This window comes from Hydra vulgaris, chromosome 01, assembly GCF_038396675.1.
Source record: "Hydra vulgaris chromosome 01, alternate assembly HydraT2T_AEP".
In the NCBI taxonomy this organism is placed as follows: domain Eukaryota; kingdom Metazoa; phylum Cnidaria; class Hydrozoa; order Anthoathecata; family Hydridae; genus Hydra; species Hydra vulgaris.
The window spans coordinates 51,597,996-51,618,960 of record NC_088920.1 but is presented as its reverse complement, the minus strand read 5'-3'; the positions used below and the strand labels follow the sequence as shown (position 1 = coordinate 51,618,960).

Here is a 20,965-nt window from a genome sequence, read left to right as displayed (position 1 = left end):
ATAATCCTTTGTTACTAGGTGTAATCTAAATCCAAATACTGGAAATCTAGGGTATTCTGGGCCTACCTGCAACATTACTATTTGTGAATTTTGTTCATATGGCACCTGTGTAAACCCAGGCGAATGTGTCTGTTATGAAGGCTATATTAGTAGTGGTGATAGCAATGATTGTAGTATTCCAACATGTTCCAAGTATATATTTTTTTATTATCTTTATAGGCAATGAAATATTTGTGTTATATGGTTTTTGTTTAATTTAGACTTTTTTCCATTAAATCCTAGATTATTTTCTAGATTTAAGATGAATCTTGGTATGATAATAGTTTAATAATTGATCATCGATTCTTTGAAAACATTTTAGTTAAAATTATATAATAAAAATATAAAATTCAAATTCTATAATGATAAAGATAATAAGGTTTCTTTTAAAGAAATAATTCAAACTAAATATAACAATAAATTCTAATTTAAAAATTGTTAACTTTCTTGACATTTCGCTCAACTTGTCTGACAATTCTTATCAGCCATATAGGAAAGCAGGTGAATTCCCATTATATATCAATGTTAATTCGTACCATCCTCCAAACATTCTTAAAGCTATTCCCTCAATGATATCTAATCGTATAAGAAGTATATCTTCAAGTAATGAAGTTTTTAAATGAGCCACTACTTTTTACAACAGTACCTTTAAGTCTAGTGGATTTAAAGAAAACGTTACTGCCGTTGCCAATGATTCTATAAAAGTTGCAAAATCATGTGCACGAAATATTATTTGGTTTAACCCTCCTTTTTCAATTAATGTCAAGACAAACGTAGCCAAACTTTTCCTAAATTTAATCGATAAAAACTTCCCAAAATCTCATAAATTCCATAAACTCTTTAATCAAAACAACCTGAAGGTTAGCTGTAGCTGTCTTCCAAATATTCGCAACATCATCACTTCACATAACAATAAAATTTTATCAAATTCTTCAAACTTTAATGCTCCATCGTGCAATTGCCGACAGATTAATTTATGTCCACTTAATGGAAAATGTTTAACTAAAAATGTCATCTATCTATATTGGGCTTACAGAAAAAACTTTTAAAGATTGCCTTTACAAGCACAATAATTCCTTTCATTATGAAAGTGGGTCAAACTCTACCGAACTTTCTAAATTTGTGTGGAGTGTTAAAAAGAAAGGTTCAAATTTTTTCCTTTCGTGGAAAATTTTAAAAAATATCATATAATTTCATCCCATTACCTTTACTAAATAAGCAAAATGAACTTGCGCCTAAGTGTCACCATGAAAACAAATGATGAATAACTTTAATGCGTCGAAAAAGACACTCCACTGTATTTTTAATATATTTTTTTTTGTTGTTGTTTTTTTTAGATTTGTAACATCTGATGATCGCTCTTTGCGTGAAACTCTGAGTAATGTTTAAAATAAATTGAGTGTTATAATTATTTAGTTTTTTACTATATATTGCTCTACTTTGGTATTGAGCACTCTTTAACGAGAAATATTTATACAATTACCACAATATATATATATATATATATATATATATATATATATATATATATATATATATATATATATATATATAAATAAGTTTAATTTTGCTGTGAGCATATATTCAACAAGAGCGCTCGATGAATGATATCAGAGCTATATGTATATATATATATATATATATATATATATATATATATATATATATATATATATATATATATATATATATATATATATATATGTATATATATATATATATATACATATATATATGTACAGTAGTCTTTCACTAAATTGCGCACCCAATTAGTTGTGCATCCCAGTTAATTGCGTGTTTAGGCCCAAAATATTTGTGTTTCAATTTCTTACTGAGTTTTTTTGTTGAAAGTGTAGTTAGATCAGAAAACGTAACTTTTATATTCCTGTGTTAAGTTAAAAACTAGTTTTTATCATAAATATTTTGAGATAATGATTTTATCAGAATGAAAATAGATAAATAATTCAAAATCGAATTCGAATTGAAGTAAATGATAAATCTTGTTTTAAACAGATTATAATAAGTTTTAACGATTTATCAGTCAAGTCTCATTGAAAAAACTTTAATAATAAAGCTTCATTTTAATTTTAGCCGTCTATTCACGCTTCTCTTATTCCAACTTTTTTATCCTTTCTTCTTATGGCTAAAGGCAAAGGAAAAAGATTATCAGAAGATCAACGAGTCGAAATTATAGCTAAACTTAAAAAAAGTGATGCGCCAAGCAAACGAGCGATTGCAAGAGAATATAATGTATCTGGAATAATCTTTCTGGAATAATCGAGAAGTTTACTAATGACAGAAGAATTATACATTTATCTCTGATCGATAATGGCAAGCAATTAAAATGTCAAAAAGCTAAAGCAATTTTAAAAGACGAAAACAATAAATTAATGAATAGCTACAAACAACTATCATCAAACATATGGTCAGTTTGGTTTTTAGTTTGAGCACTTTGGAATTGCAATTTAAAAGATTTGACACAACAAATGGAAAAGCATTTAAAAGATTTATCACAACAAATCTTTTACACTTATACTAACAAATTGTCAAAATACGTTGACTAAATAGTATACAACATTTTATCACAGTATGTAGTTGCTTTTGAAAAATGACATTATAGACTAATTAGTTAACAACATTTTAACAGAGTATGTAGTTATTACTGCAAAGAGAAATAGTTATTACTGCAAAGGGAAGTAGTTATTACTGCAAAGGGAAGTAGTTATTACTGCAAAGGGAAGTAGTTATTACTGCAAAAAGAAGTAGTTATTACTGCAAAGGAGAGTAATTATAAATAAAACACTTGATTAAACTTTAACAAAAAGTAGTTTAATCAAAATATTTTAGATTAATTTTTTTTGTTAAAATTTATAAGATTTTTTAAAATTTATGATAAATATAGCATATATGTCTCTATAAATTATAGTATAAGTTATATTTTAATTTATTGTATAATTTATAGGGACATATACACTATATTTACCACAAATTTTAAACAATCTTATCACAAATTTTAACGAAAAAAATCAATACATGTGATATTTTAAAGTTACGCTAAAGTTAAGGTAGCTCTTACCTAATGTAACTTTTCTTGCCTAAATCTAGCTAAGCATTTTCTTAAGATGTTTTGTGAATACCATAATTTGAGAATTGAACTTACAAAAAATATATTTCATAAGTTTTGTGCTCAGCAACTGCACAAATTTTGTGAATACAAAAATTATTAAATTAAGAACTTATGCCAAAATTTTGCTAAATTTATGTTTACCAAAGTTTTGTGAATCCACATCCAGAAGCATATCTGCTCAAAAAGATACTTCAGCAATAGCCTATTGGTAAGAATTTCAAAAAATATCACTTTTAGACTGGTAGGCATACCTAGGCATTGTGATTCCACACTAAATAAGCTTGTTAAACCCGATTGATTAATAAATGAATCATTATCACCGCTATTGTGAATCACGATCACCGCAAATCATTATACTGAACTTGTAAAATAGGAACTAATGTTAAAAAGTTTTTAAAAAATAAAAAATGAATACCGTAAAAATATAATTCATAAACAGAAAAAATCAATAAGTTTTCTGATTTAAACTGAAGTTTGACTTGTTCCCTAATGTTCTAAAATGAATTTTCAAAACTATTATATTTTCTTCAAATATCTTGGAACCCTATTTACAACTATTGCATAAAGTTATTTGTCTACAGAATATATGTCTACAGAATATGTCAGAAATATGTGTCTACAGAAATTTAGTTTATCAAAATTATTTATCTTTGTAATGTTCATCTGTACTACTGCTTTTAATATTGTCTGTTTTTAATATTTTTAATATGCCATGTTTTCATTGTTTAATAATTTATAATCCTAAATTACTACTAGCAGAGAGCTCTCTCTAAAAATTCTTTTCTAAAGAAGATAGTTAATATTGGTCATTTAAAAACTTTAGAAAACCAATATTAAAAGCATAGCACTAATTGTATAATATGTTTACAACCAAAAATTATTTTATACATAAATGTTATAAAGTTTCCTATTATTACTGTACGTTATTAACTGAACATACTGTTCAAGGTTTTTCCAGCAATAAATTTTTATGTCTTTTAAATTTTTTAAACTTTTGGAGAATGACATGTGTTGAAATTAAAAGTTCAAACTTAGTGAAATATATATTTCTGTAAAATTTATTTCTCAGGGCCGTTTCAAGTAGGTCATGTGATGCTTTTTTTGTTTCATCTGAAAGCCTAATAAGTTCTGCACCTACATAATAAACTAATATACTGTATGCATATTATATATGTATTACATAAGTAATACATATATAATATATGCCAGTAAAAATAGGTCTAGTGATCTAGACCTGTGTCACTAATGTAATGAAATAATGCTGCAATAATTATAAAAACTTATAAACATAAGAATAACTTATAAGTTTATATAATTTGTAGTATAAATAACTTTAAACAACTTTTTTTATTAAACTTCTATTAGTTTAGACTAGTGATTAAGGTAATATATACTTCCACTATGTATTAGTGTCCCAAAAAAAAAAAAAAAAAGACTATACTCTCAAATGTTTGGGGTTTGGCCCGTAGAAAAAGAAAATATTCATGTGTTTATGGTTCATCTAGTCGATAATTGCAAGAGACTAGATAAAAATATTTTGAAAATTTGGATATAACAGTTTTTTTCGCATTTTTATTACTTTCACTTTTGTAATAATTGTTATGAAAAAATTGTTATTAAAATCATACAGAAAGAATGTTTATAAATTTCTGTAATAGATTTACATGTTAAATATTTTTAACTCAAAAGTGCAGAAGTGTTTACATTATCCATCTTTATTTGTTTTTAACATGGAATGTTCAATAAAGAAAATAAAGCAAGGTGCAAGAAGAAAATACAACTGCTCTATTAGTCCTAGAAGAACTATTTACCTTCTTAATTATTATATAAACAAATTATCAACAAACCAACTGCCTTCTGTAGGAAATGTGTTGAGATATTACTTATTCTTAAACTCTAATAAAGCTATAGATTCCACTGTCAAAGTTTCACATTGCATCTCCACTAAAACATCTTGGATTTGAACTTGTGTGTTTTGAAGGAGTTTGTGTTAATCATTTTGAGATCAAATGCGCTGTTGCTTAAGTTATTTCTGTATGGATCAAAGCAGGCTTTGGAAATTATATCCAGAAGGGAGCTCAAGTAAGGAAATTAGTAACCTTTAAAATAATATTTTTTCAGTTTGTATTAACTTAATTCTAATTGTTATCGATAAATTAATTGTTTGTATTATTTACTTAGGGACAAATTAAAGAAGTTCATCAAGAAATTAAAATGCTAAAAATGAAATCACTTAAGTTTAAAAATAATACAAAACATAAGATTCTTTAGAAGAATTTAAGTTTGAATTAAATAATCTTTTTATATTTCAAAAATGGATTTTGAGCAGAAAATAAGAGCAACTAATAATGGTCTAGAAGTAGTTGAAAATGACCTGGAATTCTTTGAAGACCAGATGAAGGAAAGAAAAATGTTCATTGAGGGAAAAGATGATGCAGCTTACTGAGCTAGAACTGAAAAGAGGAGACTCAGATTTCTTACTTTAGAAAAGTAAAAACAAAAAGAGATTCATAGAGTTCAAGGTAGCCAGGATCGTAGTACAAGAAAGACAGAAGGTCACTATAGAGCATTTTATTTATTGTTAAAAAAAAGTAAAAGGAAGTTTGTAAAGAAGTGAACAACTTAAATAATATTGTCAAAATAAGTTGGAATAGCCTAGAAGTTGATTCAGTGTTGTACACTCTTGCAAAAGAGTATGTGCTTTCTGTTCTAAAATTCTGCTCAAAAGTACTTTTTCAGAAGATGATTATTGGACCCTTTTCCAGCTTGTTGTTTCTTATCTTGGTGGAAATATAACTAATTTTAAATTCCACCAACCTGGTGTTTGTCAAGCCGACTGACTTTACCTTCTTGCATTTCTTACATTGGAAATGACAAAAAATGGTGTTAAAATATTTTGACAGAAAAGGAAGAAAATGAGGTACAGAAAGGAAGTTTTTTTTATCACCATTCTCAATGCACCAAAGTTTTTAAAAAGCTCTCAGTCCTTAAAAGCACTCGAGAATGACCTTGATGCTTTCAGGGCAAGTCATATAATACAAGAGCAATTTGATGACCTGTTAAAACAGTCTTTATTAAAGAGTATAAAATGACATTCTTGGTACCTAACTCCTCAGCTTGTTGTGACAGTTATTGGAGATCATGATGTTAAAGGCGATGAAAAAATAAAAATGATTAATAACCTACTTAAATTTCCTACTCCTACATCCTAGATTGGGTATCCTCAAAATATTCCAGTTCTTGATTCTAAAACAACACTATCTCTCCTGATTGGTCCAGAGTCTTGGTATCTTTTTAAAATTATTGGAGTTTCAAAAAGTAAAGTTGAACAATGGGTTTACGGTGGAGTAAAATCTTGGGAGAAAACTGAAAGTTTTTGTATGTTTTGTTTATTTGTTAAATATCTCTCTACTACTAACGACTGTGCAAACACCGCTGAAAGAAACATCAATATAATATAAGACTATGTGAAGACATCTACAAATGAAAATCAAAAGGAAAAATACAATGCTTGTTGCAAAAGATCATATAAAAACATTACAAAAATGGCAAAAGATCAACTCACAAAAGCTTATATTTTATAAATGTTTTCTTATGTGTTTAATTTAATAAAAAGAGGTTTTTAACATTGTGATTCATTCTCTCTCTGTAATGGTTGTGTGTTTCATTATTTAATTGCGCAAAACATTATTATTTTGGTTTGTATGGTGATTATTTATTGAAGGAAAGTTGTCTTAGTAATATGAGCATAAAACTATAAAAAGATATCTCTCTTAACTTCTAATTATACTTCTAGCAAAGTTACTAACTTTAGATTAAAGTTTTTACATACTCTATCTTTATAGACCAAATCACATAGTTGGGAGGGTATAGTCTCTTGATTTTCAAATCAAGATTTCCAATTCATCTTTTTTTGGGACACCCTGCTGTGTATATGTATTTAGATGAGTGTGTATACATATAATTACATAATAGCAACAATCATAGAATATAATTTCTACTATCAATAAGCCACTTAAGCTTAAGTTTAAACGAGCTATCCTGGAATAGTATTGTCAGAAATAAGTTAAACTTATTGTCACCAATTGGCCAAGTCCTAGTCAAACTAAAGCAAGCAGGCAAGCATAAAAATATAATAGTACGATGTCCCTCACCAACTTATGCAACAAATGTTACTGCCAGCAGCATTACACTGCATTACAGAGGTCCTAAAAATACTAGACCACACCTCTAAAGTTGTATGTATTTGAGCTAATTGGTTTAAGCCTCTAAGTGAATTTTGTAAGATAGTGGTGTATTGGTTCCAAGTTTAATCCCCACCATGTCTCTGGTATTACTGCGCTTAATAAGTTTCTCCGCTCAGCGGCCTTGTTTATCAAGGTTCGTGTTTTGGAGTTATAGAGTTGAAAGAGGGTTATAATCACAATTAAGTAGCCTCCTCGTCTGTAGTGGCCTTCTCTGCCTTGAGGAGGTGAACTAACAAAAAACAAAAAAAAGGTGCATACACATATATACATAGCTTTTAAGCTTCAATTGTGCTATGTTGTTTTTTCACATAGCCTTAATTGTCTCATATTACCTTGTTATTCCTGAACATCTCCAACATTTCAGTGCTTTTTAATTTTGGGTACTTATTGCTTTTTAACATTCGACTCAGTGCGCTTCGTTCTACCTGCCCCAATTAGCTCAAACACAAACAACAATTGCTCCCCAACAATCTGTACCACTAGTATGTGTTCTCTTTGTAACAAAATCAAAATCTTTAATTGATTTCTTATAGATACCAACATTGATATTGCTTTTCTAACTGAAACATGGCTGAGCCTTAATGGTGAGGGTTGGGGTCAAATACATATTTGTATTTGAAATTGTATTTGTATTTGGTAGTTAAAGGCTAAGCTGGCTTATTTTTATTCATAATGTACTTGATTAAAAAGTTTCTTTGGTATTTGTATTTGATTGAAATGTATTTGATACAGTGATTTACCCAAAAAAAGCACACTGTAAACTAGGTTGACCGGTGTTTTTATAGGAAAAACCAAGAGATTTTTTATTTTTTTCATTTTTAACACTTTTTTTAAAAATATGTTAAAAATTTATTTTTAGGGGTATTTATGAAAAGACTTGTTTTTTATTTCTCTATTTATTTATTTATCATTGTTGTATTTTTTCTAAACATGCAAATACAAATATTTATAAACTAACATACAATTATTTAAATTTGTAGTTGTATTGAAAGTGTTGATTACATATATTTTATTTGAATCTTTATATGGAAATCTGAAATTAACATATTTGTATTTGATCAATTTAGTATTTGAGTACCATGGTAATAATAAGCAAGTTGTTCTCAAATAAAAAGTAGTTGCGCTTATATAAGCATTGAACATCAGGAATGCATAGGTGATGGTACTATCATATTTATAAATAAAAAATGTTCAAATAAAACAGAATAAATAATCTGCCCTGAGGATACTCCTCCTGTTTAATAATATTTGTCTAAATCCTGGTTTGGTCAAAAAAGTGCACATTGTGATGCACATGTACTCTATTTTTTTATTTAGTAGCTCTTCTGTATTTTTATAAATTAAAACTATTAGTTTTTCATATAAACTAAGTAAACTTTTTTTTGTTGTGCAGTTGTAAGCAGAGGCCTTTTTAGGATAGGCCAAGTTAATTCAGGTGTTTCTTTAAGTTTTTCCCTAATTTCCCATACATATTTTGAGAGAGTAGTTGCATTTAAAAGTTTTTATTTGTAAAGGATTGCTCATGGTTTGTATATCTTCTTTTCCACACACCCTCTGATAAACCAATGTATGCGTTGCTGGGTGTGTTTGTGGAAGATATTGGTTTTATTGTAGGGTGGGTTAAAACAAATTATATTCCTTTTTCTTTTGGGGGATGACTTGTCTTTTCAGTTGTACTTTAAGTTAAAGTTTTTAAAACCGTTTTGTTTAAGTGCTTCTTTGTATTATGTTTTTGATGAGTTAAATTTTTTATTGAAAGAATTTTGTGATAGTCGATCATTATTGGAGAGTGAGATCTGGTTAAAGACTTAAGGTGGGTGGTTTGATTCAGTTCTAATGTAGAGTAGTTGGTCATTTTGTTTTTTAAAAGGTTGGTATGAGTTTCCTGCTGAAGAGCTACTTAATAAAAAAACAGAGTTAATTTCTGAGAAAAATTTATATTTGTATTTTACCTGATGATTGCAATAGCATGGAACTTTGTGAAAACCATGTAGTTTTATTTTCTACTATATTATAGCTCTGAGTTCATTGAACACTTTCTTGATAGTAAATGCACTTCACAACATCACTACAAATATATATATATATATATGTGTGTGTGTGTGTGTGTGTGTGTATATATACATATATATATATATATATACATATATATATATATATATATATATATATATATATATATATATATATATATATATATATACTATATATATATATATATATATATATATATATATATATATATATATATATATATATATATATATATATATATATATATATATATAAATATATATATATATATATGAGGTCGGCAATTTTTTGCCAACCTCAAACACTTGCAGGTCAGCAGTTAGGTCGGCATTGCCGAATGCCGACCCTAATTCCGAGGGTTGTATATATATATATATATATTAAATAAAATGTCAGATAAATTTTTTTATACCAGTCTTGCTATGTTTTTATTTTTTTGTTAGGTTTGGTTGTTCAGAAAATGGATATTGTGCAAGTGCTGATATTTGCCAATGCGACTCTGGTTTTTATGGCCTTGATTGTTCAAAAAAATGTCAGTGTGTTCATGGTCAATGTAATGATGGAAATAGCGGAACTGGAAAATGTAGTTGTGATTCAGGTTATATTGGAGCCACTTGCTCAACAAAAACACTGGCCATTGCAATTCCAGTTGTACTAGGTTGTATAGTTTTGTTTGCACTTTTATTTTTTATTGGTCGTCAGAAATACAAAGAAATGCAACTTCAAGCCCAGCTCATGAGCACAGATTGGAAGGCAGAATGGGAGACAATTCGTTTACGACAAAAAGGGCAAAAAAGCAGCATGAAATCCTTAGCCATTGATGTTAGTAAAATTTCAGGAAATAGTGGTATTTCAAAAGAAATTGTTTATAATGAAAATCAAGCAGTTTGGAATAGTAAAGATGTTATGTTGAAAAGATTGCGGAAGGATAACATCGAACTCAATGATACTATACGTTGGGAAATTAAACAAATGAAAGACTTAAAACATCCAAATCTATGTCTTTTCATTGGTGCATGCCTTCAATCACCAAATGTTTCTATTTTAAATGAAGTTTGTGCAAAAGGAAGCTTGGAGGATATATTGTACAATGATGATATTGCACTTGGATGGAATTTCAAATACTCAATGCTAAAAGTAGATGCTAAAATTTAAACATGCATATGTTTATATATATATATATATATATATATATATATATATATATATATATATATATATATATATATATATATATATATATATATATATATATATATAAACCAGGTCTATAAGTATGAAATGAGTGCTTTTTTTTCAAAATAAAACACTATTTTCTAATGGAAAAGAAAAAAAATTTTATTCAAAGTATTTGCCATTGCTTTCTACAGATTTTGACCACCTTTCTGGCAATTTGTGGATACCAGGCCAATAAAACTGATTGTTTTTTGAGGCAAACCATTCTGAGACCCATTTTTTGACTTCTTCATAAGAATTGAAGTGTTGCTTATTCAATGCATGTCCTATCGATGAAAACAAATGGTAGTTGGAAGGAGGCAAGTCTCGTCAATACGGCACGTGAGGTAACTCTTCCCAGCCAAGTGATGTTATCGTTTCCTTGACCGCTTTTGCTGTATGACTCGGAGCATTATCATGCAACGAAATTACCTTTCCGTGTCTTCTGGCCCATTCTGGTCGTTTTTCGATCAATGCATGGTTCAAATTGATCATTTGTTGTCGGTAGCATTGCGTATTAACAGTTTTGCTAGGTTTTAGAAGTTCATTATGCACCACTACCTTCTGGTCCCACCAAACACAGAGCATTGTCTTTTTTCCGAACCAATCAGGCTTTGCAGTCGATGTTGATGCTTCTCCTGGATTTACCCATGATCTTTTGCGTTTGGGATTCTTAAAATAAATCCTTTTTTTCATCACCAGTCACAATTCAATGCAATACTGACTTCCTTTCATGTCGTAACAGCAACATTTCACATGTAGTTTTTTGCTTTTCCCTCTGCCTATCATTCGATTCAGGTGGCACCCATTTTCCACACTTTTGGATCTTTCCCATAGCTTTAAAACGGTCAGAAATTGCTGGTTGTGAAACATTTAACATTTCTGCCATTTGTTTTTGACTTAAATTGTCATCTTCATCCAGTATTGCTTGCATTCTGTGTCTTCAAACTTTTTTGGTGGTCTTCCACATTCTTCAGTTCGCACACCAAAATCATTATCTCTGAACCGTTGAAACCATCTTTTGCATGTTGCTTCCGATAGAGTATGATCACCATAAGCTTCGACAAGCATTCGATGCAATTCTGCAGCACTTTTCTTCAAATGAAAACAAAAAATTAGTGCTTTCCGCAAATCATCATTTTCTGGTACAAAATTCGACATTTTTAACACGATTAAAAAATATGTTGTTTATCCAATGACTTGATGTTTACTAAATATGTTTGACAGATGTCATAGCAACAAAATTAAAAAAAATTAAGGTCCGTTCACAACAAATGTTCTCTATTGATACATTTGTAACTCATCACTCACTTCATGCTTATAGACCTGGTATATATATATATATATATATATATATATATATATATATATATATATATGTATATATATATATATATGTATATATATATATATATATATATATATATATATATATATATATATATATATATATATATATATATATATATATATATATATATGTACTTATGTATATGCATATGTATATATATTTATATATTTTATTAAAGCTCTTTCTTATTGTATTTATAAAATTAAATGGATGAAGTGTTAGAATGTTTTTTGAATTTCAATTTGCACTAATTTTAGAAATCAGGAAATAGTTATTTATCAAATAAATAAGTATTTTTAAAATTCAAATAATTCAAATATTATTTTTATTCTAATTTAATCTAAAACGTAAACAAAAAAAGTACAATTTTGTTAAAATATTTTTGGAAATAAAAAATCAGTGGATTGTACAAACAATAAAATGTTTTGGTTCATATAAACAGTTAAATTATCAAGTCTAAATGTTGTTTATCTATATTTTGACCAACCATATGCTCATTGATTCATCATCTTAAAAAAGTTGATAACTTTATAAAATGAAAGTTTTGTCTAGTTAAAGAAACAAGAATCATTTGAAAGAGTGGTTAGTTGTAAATTATGGTTTTTTTTAGAACCAATAATAGTCCATCTGAGATTGTTCTTTCTAGACTTTTTGCAGTATATCTTACACCAGTTTTAGAGCTTGAGAACAATGCTTACATTTAAAATGGTTGGGCTGCATAAAACTTAAAAATTTCATGGAGCAGACAAAGAATAAAAGAGATGATTTTGAAGTATAACAAAAAAGCAAAGTCCAATTCGACAGATGACTTTGATGAAAAGCTCTAAATTATTTTTTTCTTATCTTTAAAAAGCACATATTTGTTTTTTTTTGATTTAAGATGAATAGACATTAAAAAAAAATTGTTGATATGTGTGTTCGAATTTGCATTTTTTGAAAGGACAACTTTAATTCCTGGGCATGTTGAAAATTAATGGTTTTATGCCACCTGAAAAATTAATTAAAACAGTTGAATTATAATAGTATAATTATTATAAAACAGTTTAAGCTAGAAATGTAATTTTTATAATTAAAAATAAAAATATTTTAATTTAAATTACGATCAAAATTCTTAGATTGCATTTTGATGAAAAAGTTCTTTTCAGAAAACTTTGTAATATTGCTAATCAACTTTGTCACTCCCATGGTATATATTTTTTGTTGTTGTTTATGTCTTTTGCAAAAAAACTAAAACATTCAGAAGAACTTAAGCTGTTGATGCCAACTGATAAAGATAATTGAATGGCATAAAATTTCATGAGACTAAAATAAAATGAAAAACATTGCTAATTTATTAAGGAAACTTTGAAAGAAATTTTTTTTTCTCAAAACAGCATTAACTGATAGAGTTTGGAAAAACATTTTCAATAATTCTTGACACTAAGACAAAGCGAAAGTCTATAGACTTATTTCTTTCAAGATATCTGTAGAACAAAAATATTTTAGATGCTTAAATTAATTATTTTAGATTATTATTAGATGATATTTTAGATTTTATTCTTGAAGATCTATCTGTCAGTAAGTTGATACTCATTGAATCAGAATTTGATCTCATGAAGAATATGGTGGATTGTAATTGTAATTGCGATTGCAACTATTTGTTAAAATAGATGTTGACATTAAGTTGAAGATATAAAAGTTACATGTATTTAGATTTTTAAGATATAAGTAATCTTTTATTTAGCATTTAAATCAGTAAATCAGTAAAACAAAAACAAAAAGCAAAAAAAGTTAACAGTAAAGTTTCATTTAATTTTAAATTTAACTTTAATTTTAATTTATTTAAGTTAAATTTTTTATAGTTTAAGTTAAAATCATATAATAAAAAATGCAATAACATTAAATTGCTTCATAATTATTATTAGCTTTGAAATAAATTTGACCATGCACATATTGTCACCTTCAAGTGTAAGTATTTTAAGAATTCATTATTATTATTAATATATTTATAAATTGTTTTTTATGAAGTTGTATTTTCTTAGGATATTTGTCGTGGTATGATGTATTTGGCATCAAGTGAAATAAAATCTCATGGTCGCTTGAAGAGTTCTAACTGCTTAGTTGATAACAGATGGACTGTTAAACTTGTAGGTTAGTTCAGAACTTATATTAAATCAAATTAAAGCATAAATAAAGTTTTTGTTAGTTAAAAGTGTTCATGAAAATATGATTCTATTATACTTGCAAATTTACTTTGACATTTTGCTTCAACACTCAGTATTCTATACTTTATTTTTATAATTGTTCATTATAGGTAGTAATGGTAAGACATCAGTTAATTTTGCAAAAACTAATTTCTTATTTATGGTTTAGTATTACAGGATCTAAACTACAAAGATACATTTTTTTAGTTAATCATATTTATAAGTGACACAATCCTTCAATTATATTTATAAGCGACACAATCCTCCAATGCTCAATCCTGCACGTGCAGTCATTTAAATCATTATTTTCATTTATCTCAAAACTAGGTTTTTGCTGATATGCCTTTTTGGTGGTAAATTCTGTTTATAAGTTTGACAATTATAAGCCAATTAAGCCATTAAAGTATTTTACCTTTTATAAAAACATATTTTGGATAATATAACAAAAAATTGCTATGATCTTGGATGTAAGTTGTATTATTTGAAGTGTCATCTTTACTCATAGGTATATACAACTCTTTTATCTCCTAATGAGAGAATATCTTTAAAAATCATTTTAACTGCTTTAATGCTGACAGTTAGTAAGGTTTCCAAATGTTGTATTAGCATTTGATTTCAGCTGTTTCAACATAAGTTCTTAATATATATGACTTAATATACTTTAGTCTGATTATGATCTCACTCACTTTTATCTTATTCATACTATGATCTTACCAACTTTTATCTTATTCATCCTTTGATCTCACTAACTTTTATCTTATTCACCCTTTGATCTCACCAGCTTTTATCTTATTCACACTTTTATATCACTATATTTTATCTTATTTTATATCACTCAATTATCATACTTTTTATAACTACCTTTGAGATTTGATTTATTTTTGATTTTCTTTATGATGATCTTTAGTTTGGTAGGTAGGTATTATGTCTCCGTGCTGAAAATTGTATTTAAGTAATCCCTATTGTAACTCCTTGGATTTGGGCATGCATGACTGCTTTTGTTCCATATCGCTAGTTTTAAGCTTTGTCCAGCTGAATTTATCTTTCTTGTTCAGCTGAAAATAATTTCCAATTGTTATCATTTGCTTTTTTTTATTTCAGAACAATATTTTTTAAGCGTTTTTTTTATCACTGCAAGAATTTGATGCAAAATGGTGTTGTCTAATGCTAGGTTCCATTATTTTTTAATCTCCTATTTTATCTCAGCTTGTAGTTTCTAGAGATTTTTCAGCTATTATTATTTTTTTCAAAAATGGGTCAAATCATAGAGGTTACCTCTATGATTTGACCCATGTATTAAAAAAAGAATATTAATAGAGCTTTTTTTAAACTAATAAACTTTGGTTAAACAGCCTTTGGTCTAAGCAACATTCTTGTCACAGTCTTGTTAAAATGTTCTCCAACTCTCCTAAACACTCTCTAAACTATTTAACATTTGTTTGTGTTCGTGATTTTTAGAAAATTGCATCTATGGTTTAAACTTTTAAAAAATATGGTGGCTCTCACTTTTTAAACTTATTTACAATCATTCTTGTCAGCAAAATTGTTAAGTTTAATTAACAAACTTCTATTGTTTTATCTTATTCTTTGATTACCTGTATGGAATTCAATTATTCTACTTCTGGTTTGTCAACAGATAAATACTACTGATAATAACAAATAGCTTCTACTGTGCATTAGATAGAAGCAATATGGCTTTTGACATATTAATAACTTTCAAAATAAAGTCTGGCATGTTAGTCTTTTCTGTGAGCCTTATTTACAGTATTGTGAAAATTTTAAGAACCATCAAAAAATAAATCATAATTAATTTTTGTTTTTCAATTTTTATTTAATCGAATAAATTTTTCTGGTAAAAAAATAATAATAAATTTTAGAAAATGGACAAACAAAATAAAAAATAATAATAATGACAAAAACTTTTAAACAAATGAAAAAAAATGTATTTAAAGTTTTATAGGTAAATTTTTATTTAAAAAAATTTGTGAAAAAGTTAAGTACTACAGAACAAAAAGCGGTAATTTTTACCTAATACCGCGTAGTAGTAGTAGTAGTAGTAGATGCTGTAGCCGCCCGAAGACGACGAGTGTGTGTATTAATAACACACTTAGACAGCCGTGTCAGTATTAATTTTATTTAAAAGGAGCCAATTGTCTAATTGTGCTTTAAAACTGTTTACTGATTTTGCATTAACTACATCTTTAGGTAGTTTATTCCATGGTTTTGTTATTCTGTTAGTAAAGAATGAGTGTCTTAAGTTGCACTTTGTTTTTTCGCATTCAAACCTGACACCGTTTCCTCTAGATAATTGAAAATCATTAGGCTTGAAACCGTTTAAAAAGTCCACATTTTCAATCTTATTTAATAACTTATAAGTCTGGATCAAATCTCCACGAAGTCTGCGTTCACATAATGGGCTGAGGCCAAGAATCTCCAGTCATTCCTCGTATTTCATTTTTGCCAGAGTCGGATTGAGTCTCATAGCCCTGTGTTGAACTTTCTCGAGCAGTTCTATTTCTCCTTTAAGCTGAGGGGACCACACTCTAACCGCGAATTCAATTATTGGGCGAACAAACGTCACGTATAAGACTTTAAGAGTCTGCACATCCAGTTTCACAAATGTGTTTTTAATCATTCCCAGCATTTTATTTGCCTTCGAGCTGCAAGTTATAATTTGCTGTCTCCATTTCATGTTTGCTGAGAATAATACGCCTAGATCTTTTTGAATTATAGTTTGTCCTAGGACAACATTATCCATAGAATAATCGTGTTTTGGATTGTTACTTCCATAATGTATTATTTCGCATTTTTCTTTATTGAATTTCACTAACCATTCTTTAGACCAGTCCCAAGCACTGTTTATATCTTGTTGAAGACTGTTTTGTTTTCTCTATTGAGTTCACATCGATCATTATTTTGGTGTCATCTGCATAGAGCTTGGCTACATTTTGTATTCTATCCGGCAGGTCATTTATGAACAATACAAACAATATCGGGCCAATTACCGATCCCTGCGGAACTCCGCTGTAGATATCGCGCCAGCTCGAAACAGTATCACTGTTGACTACGCATTGCTTTCTATCTTTTAAAAATTCCTCTAACCACTTTAGCAGCTTTCCTGTAATTCCATACGCTTTTAATTTTAAAACGAGTCTTTTGTGCGGTACTGTGTCGAAAGCTTTCGCAAAGTCTAAATTAACCACATCTACCGGACGATTCAGTGCGATATTTTCTGTTAAATAATCCACAGTTTCCATGAGATTTGTCGTGCATGATCTAGATTTAACAAATCCATGTTGACACTTCGATAAAAATTTATTGTTCGTAAAATGTGCCAAAAGTGAGTCTTTTATTATGCTCTCCAGAATTTTACACGGCACAGAAGTCAGTGATACTGGTCGATAATTATTCGCTTCTAGCTTATTGCCTTTGTTCTTAAAGATTGGGGTAATGTTCGCAAATTTCCATTGCTTAGGTAGTTCGCTCTTATCAATCGAAGACATAAATATCAATGTGATTGGCATTGCTAGTCCTTCAGCGCAATTTTTTAAAATGGTAGTACTCAATTGATTAACTCCGCATGATTTCTCAATGGATAATTTACTTAATCTTGTTACTACGTCACTGTAATTAATTGCACTCTTGTCAAAATCTAAATATTTACCCCCACATCTCGATCTGAATTCTGGTAATACTTGGTCGCCCTCTCTAGTGAAAGAGTTTTGAAAATTTTTGTTTAAAATGTCAACAATCTCACTAGTTGTATTTGTAACATTTCCTTCGATGTTTTTTATCGCTTTAATTGAGCTCTTTACATTTTGTTGATCGTTCACATATTTAAATAGTATCTTCTTGTTTCTAATCGATTTGTAGACCAGTTCGCGTTCGTATTTTTTTCTGGCTTTTCTCGTTTCAATTTTAACTGTTTTACACAATGCTTTGTATTCGTTTACCATTTTTTTGTTTTTCCAATTTGTGCAACAGTTTAAATGTCTCATTCGTCTTTTGTTCTTCACAAGTTCTTTTAGTTCTACCATGAACTTTTAAGCACTCATTTATGATATGGCATTGAGTCTATTAAATTCTCTAAAATATGTTTGGGAACATTTCCAAGTATTGTTGGTAAAATGTTGCACAACTCCTCAAGACTCCTTGGTGCTTTCTTGACAATCTCTTTATTAAGCCAACAATAAAGATTTTCAATGCTATTTAGATCTGGGCTATTTGGTGGCTAAGTTAGACACTCAATATTTTTGCTTTCGAACCATTTAGGTTTGAAATTTTAAAATCTGAATGGTTCGAATCGACAATTTTAGCTCTGTGACATGGTACATTGTCTTGCTGAAAAATGAACAGATTGCTTTGCTCAAGTGCATCAATTGATCTTAACAAGTTATTATTTAAAATATTGATGTAATAAATACCAAGACCATAACATGTCATGCAGCACCATATTCCAACCGATCCGCTACCTTGTTTTGTTCTTTGAATGATACAATCAAGATTATATTTTTCTAAAAGCTGCCTGCGAATCATAGTTTGGTTTTTTTAGTTATCAACCTCAATATTCATCTCATCACTGACTTTACTGTCCTCCATTTTTCTTTAGACCTTTCTTTGATGCTTTGGCAAAATTCTTTTTGCTTTTTATATGGTAAGTCTCGGTTTTAGAACAGCTTTTTTCCATAACATATTGTTAGCTATTAGTTTCCTATGCACAAGTGATGTCGATGCTTGATGTCCATTTGAATGCTTCCATTCCCTTCTTAATTGATGCAATGGCATGGTTCAATTTTTCTTTGCCAACCTGATTAAAAGGCAATCATCATTACGTGTTGTCAAATGCAGTCTTCCAGAACGATGGTGATCAACGTATGATTTTGTCTCCTTGAATTTTTTGATGATTATTAGCAGCGAACTATGTGCTCACTTTATTATTTTTCCAATTTTACGAACGCTTTTACCTTCCTGGGGAAAATGCACCACTTATACAATCTTTATAGGTAATAGCTTTTCTGCTCATTTTTTCAAAAGAAAAGAATTTTTTTTTGTTTGAAATTAAATACTTTTATTTTAATACTTTTATTGATTTTTTGATAATGACTCAGGTCATTAATAGAATATTTAATCAAAAAACGTAAAAAACAATTAAAAAAGTATTTCCGCTGCATTTAGCACAAAAAGTTCTTTGTGGTTCTTAACTTTTTCACAAAAAAAATATTAAAAAAAATTAACACATAATATTTAATCCTTATTTTTATATGAACACCACACATGAACACCATGTATCTAATGTATAGCAAAGTTTGCATTTACCAAGTTGCCACTTTAAAATGGGTTTACTTACTTCTAATTCCATTTTCTATTTTATAAATTTTTTATCTACTTTTGTATGAATAACTGCTAATTCTGAGCCTCTCTTCCGTCATTGTAAGGTTGCATATTTTTCATTTTGTATATATACATATTTACTGCTCAAACCTTTTGTTAAATTTCACTTGATATTTGCACTTATGATATGATCTACATTATACTGATTCTACAAATAGATTATGGATTGAAAACTTTTCGAAGCAATGAACAGGGTGTGCGATTGTTTTCACCTGGTGATGGTCTTGGTGTTAATATCCCTACTCAAGAGGAGTTGGAAGGCTGTGACTATTAGTAACAAATTTTATAATAACTAATGTTCTATTTAAAGTTTAGAAATTTAATTTTTTTAAATTTTTATCAACTTAAATTTTTTTATTCTTTTTAAGTAACTTACTCTGGACTGCACCAGAAATTATTAATACAGGTGTTTCTCATCCAAATCATGTTGGTTACGGAAACATCAAAGCAGATGTATACAGGTATATTTATGTTAATTTATAGGTAAAAATTTTACATCCCTTATAAAATTTAAAGTTATGTTACATCTCAATCGTTTACAATTGGTAACAAAGGTTACATTATTTTGTTTTTATTTAAATATTAACTAAATAAACTTGGTTACGCAGTAAATGTTTGTTTATCATTGACATATTGCTATTTATCTTGTTTTATGTCAAATATTACCAAATGGTTAACAAAAGTGTAACCAAGATTTTAATTTCAAATATAGATTTTCTTTTGTAACATCACACTTCGGTTGACAAGACAAGATTTTAATCTCAAATATAGATTTTCTTTTGCAACATCACACTTCGGTAGACATTTCAGTTTGAGATGTAATATTAGGTCTCAACTGGCTACTTTTTATATATAAAGAGCAAGCAATTAAGACATAATTACATCCCATTGATAATTACATCCCACTAAGACATAATTACATCCCATTGACATCCCAATTTGAAATGTCAATTGGGATATAATTAAAAAAAAATTTGTTAATATGCTCTTTTACGCTTTTCGAGTTTCAAGAAACCCACAAGCAAAATGTGTATAAAGTGTAAACCCATATTTTTATGTTTTGTCTTATGTAAAACTATAGTTGTACATAAAGCAAACTATAAACATAGCTCAACATATTTATATTTTGAACTAATTAAAAAAAATTATTTACAAAATTAAAAAAAAAAAATATTGTAAAATGGCCAAAGTTTGGTCACTTAAGCTTTGAACATATCCTAGGCCATAAATAAACATTTTTAAATTGTTTTTTTTTAAATTAAAATACAACAATATTGTTAATTCATATTGTAAAAATTAAATAATAAAAATAAAAACTAGCATTCTATATTTTTTGTTTCAAATGTTTGAATTGCATGAACAAATTGAATGAACTGTC

The 20,965-nt window shown here is 28.2% G+C and overlaps 1 protein-coding gene across 3 annotated transcripts in view; it reads left to right on the top strand.

Annotated features, from left to right (window-relative positions):
* Positions 1-20,965, top strand: part of LOC100197588 (uncharacterized) — a 100,669-nt gene that overhangs the window by 73,073 nt on the left and 6,631 nt on the right. For all 3 annotated transcript variants that reach the window (XM_065788541.1, XM_065788542.1, XM_065788543.1), the window contains 5 exons: positions 19-192; positions 9,891-10,584; positions 14,035-14,143; positions 19,746-19,860; positions 19,956-20,048. In XM_065788541.1, coding sequence (XP_065644613.1) covers positions 19-192; positions 9,891-10,584; positions 14,035-14,143; positions 19,746-19,860; positions 19,956-20,048 — 1,185 coding nt within the window. The remainder of the gene's footprint in view (positions 1-18; positions 193-9,890; positions 10,585-14,034; positions 14,144-19,745; positions 19,861-19,955; positions 20,049-20,965) is intronic.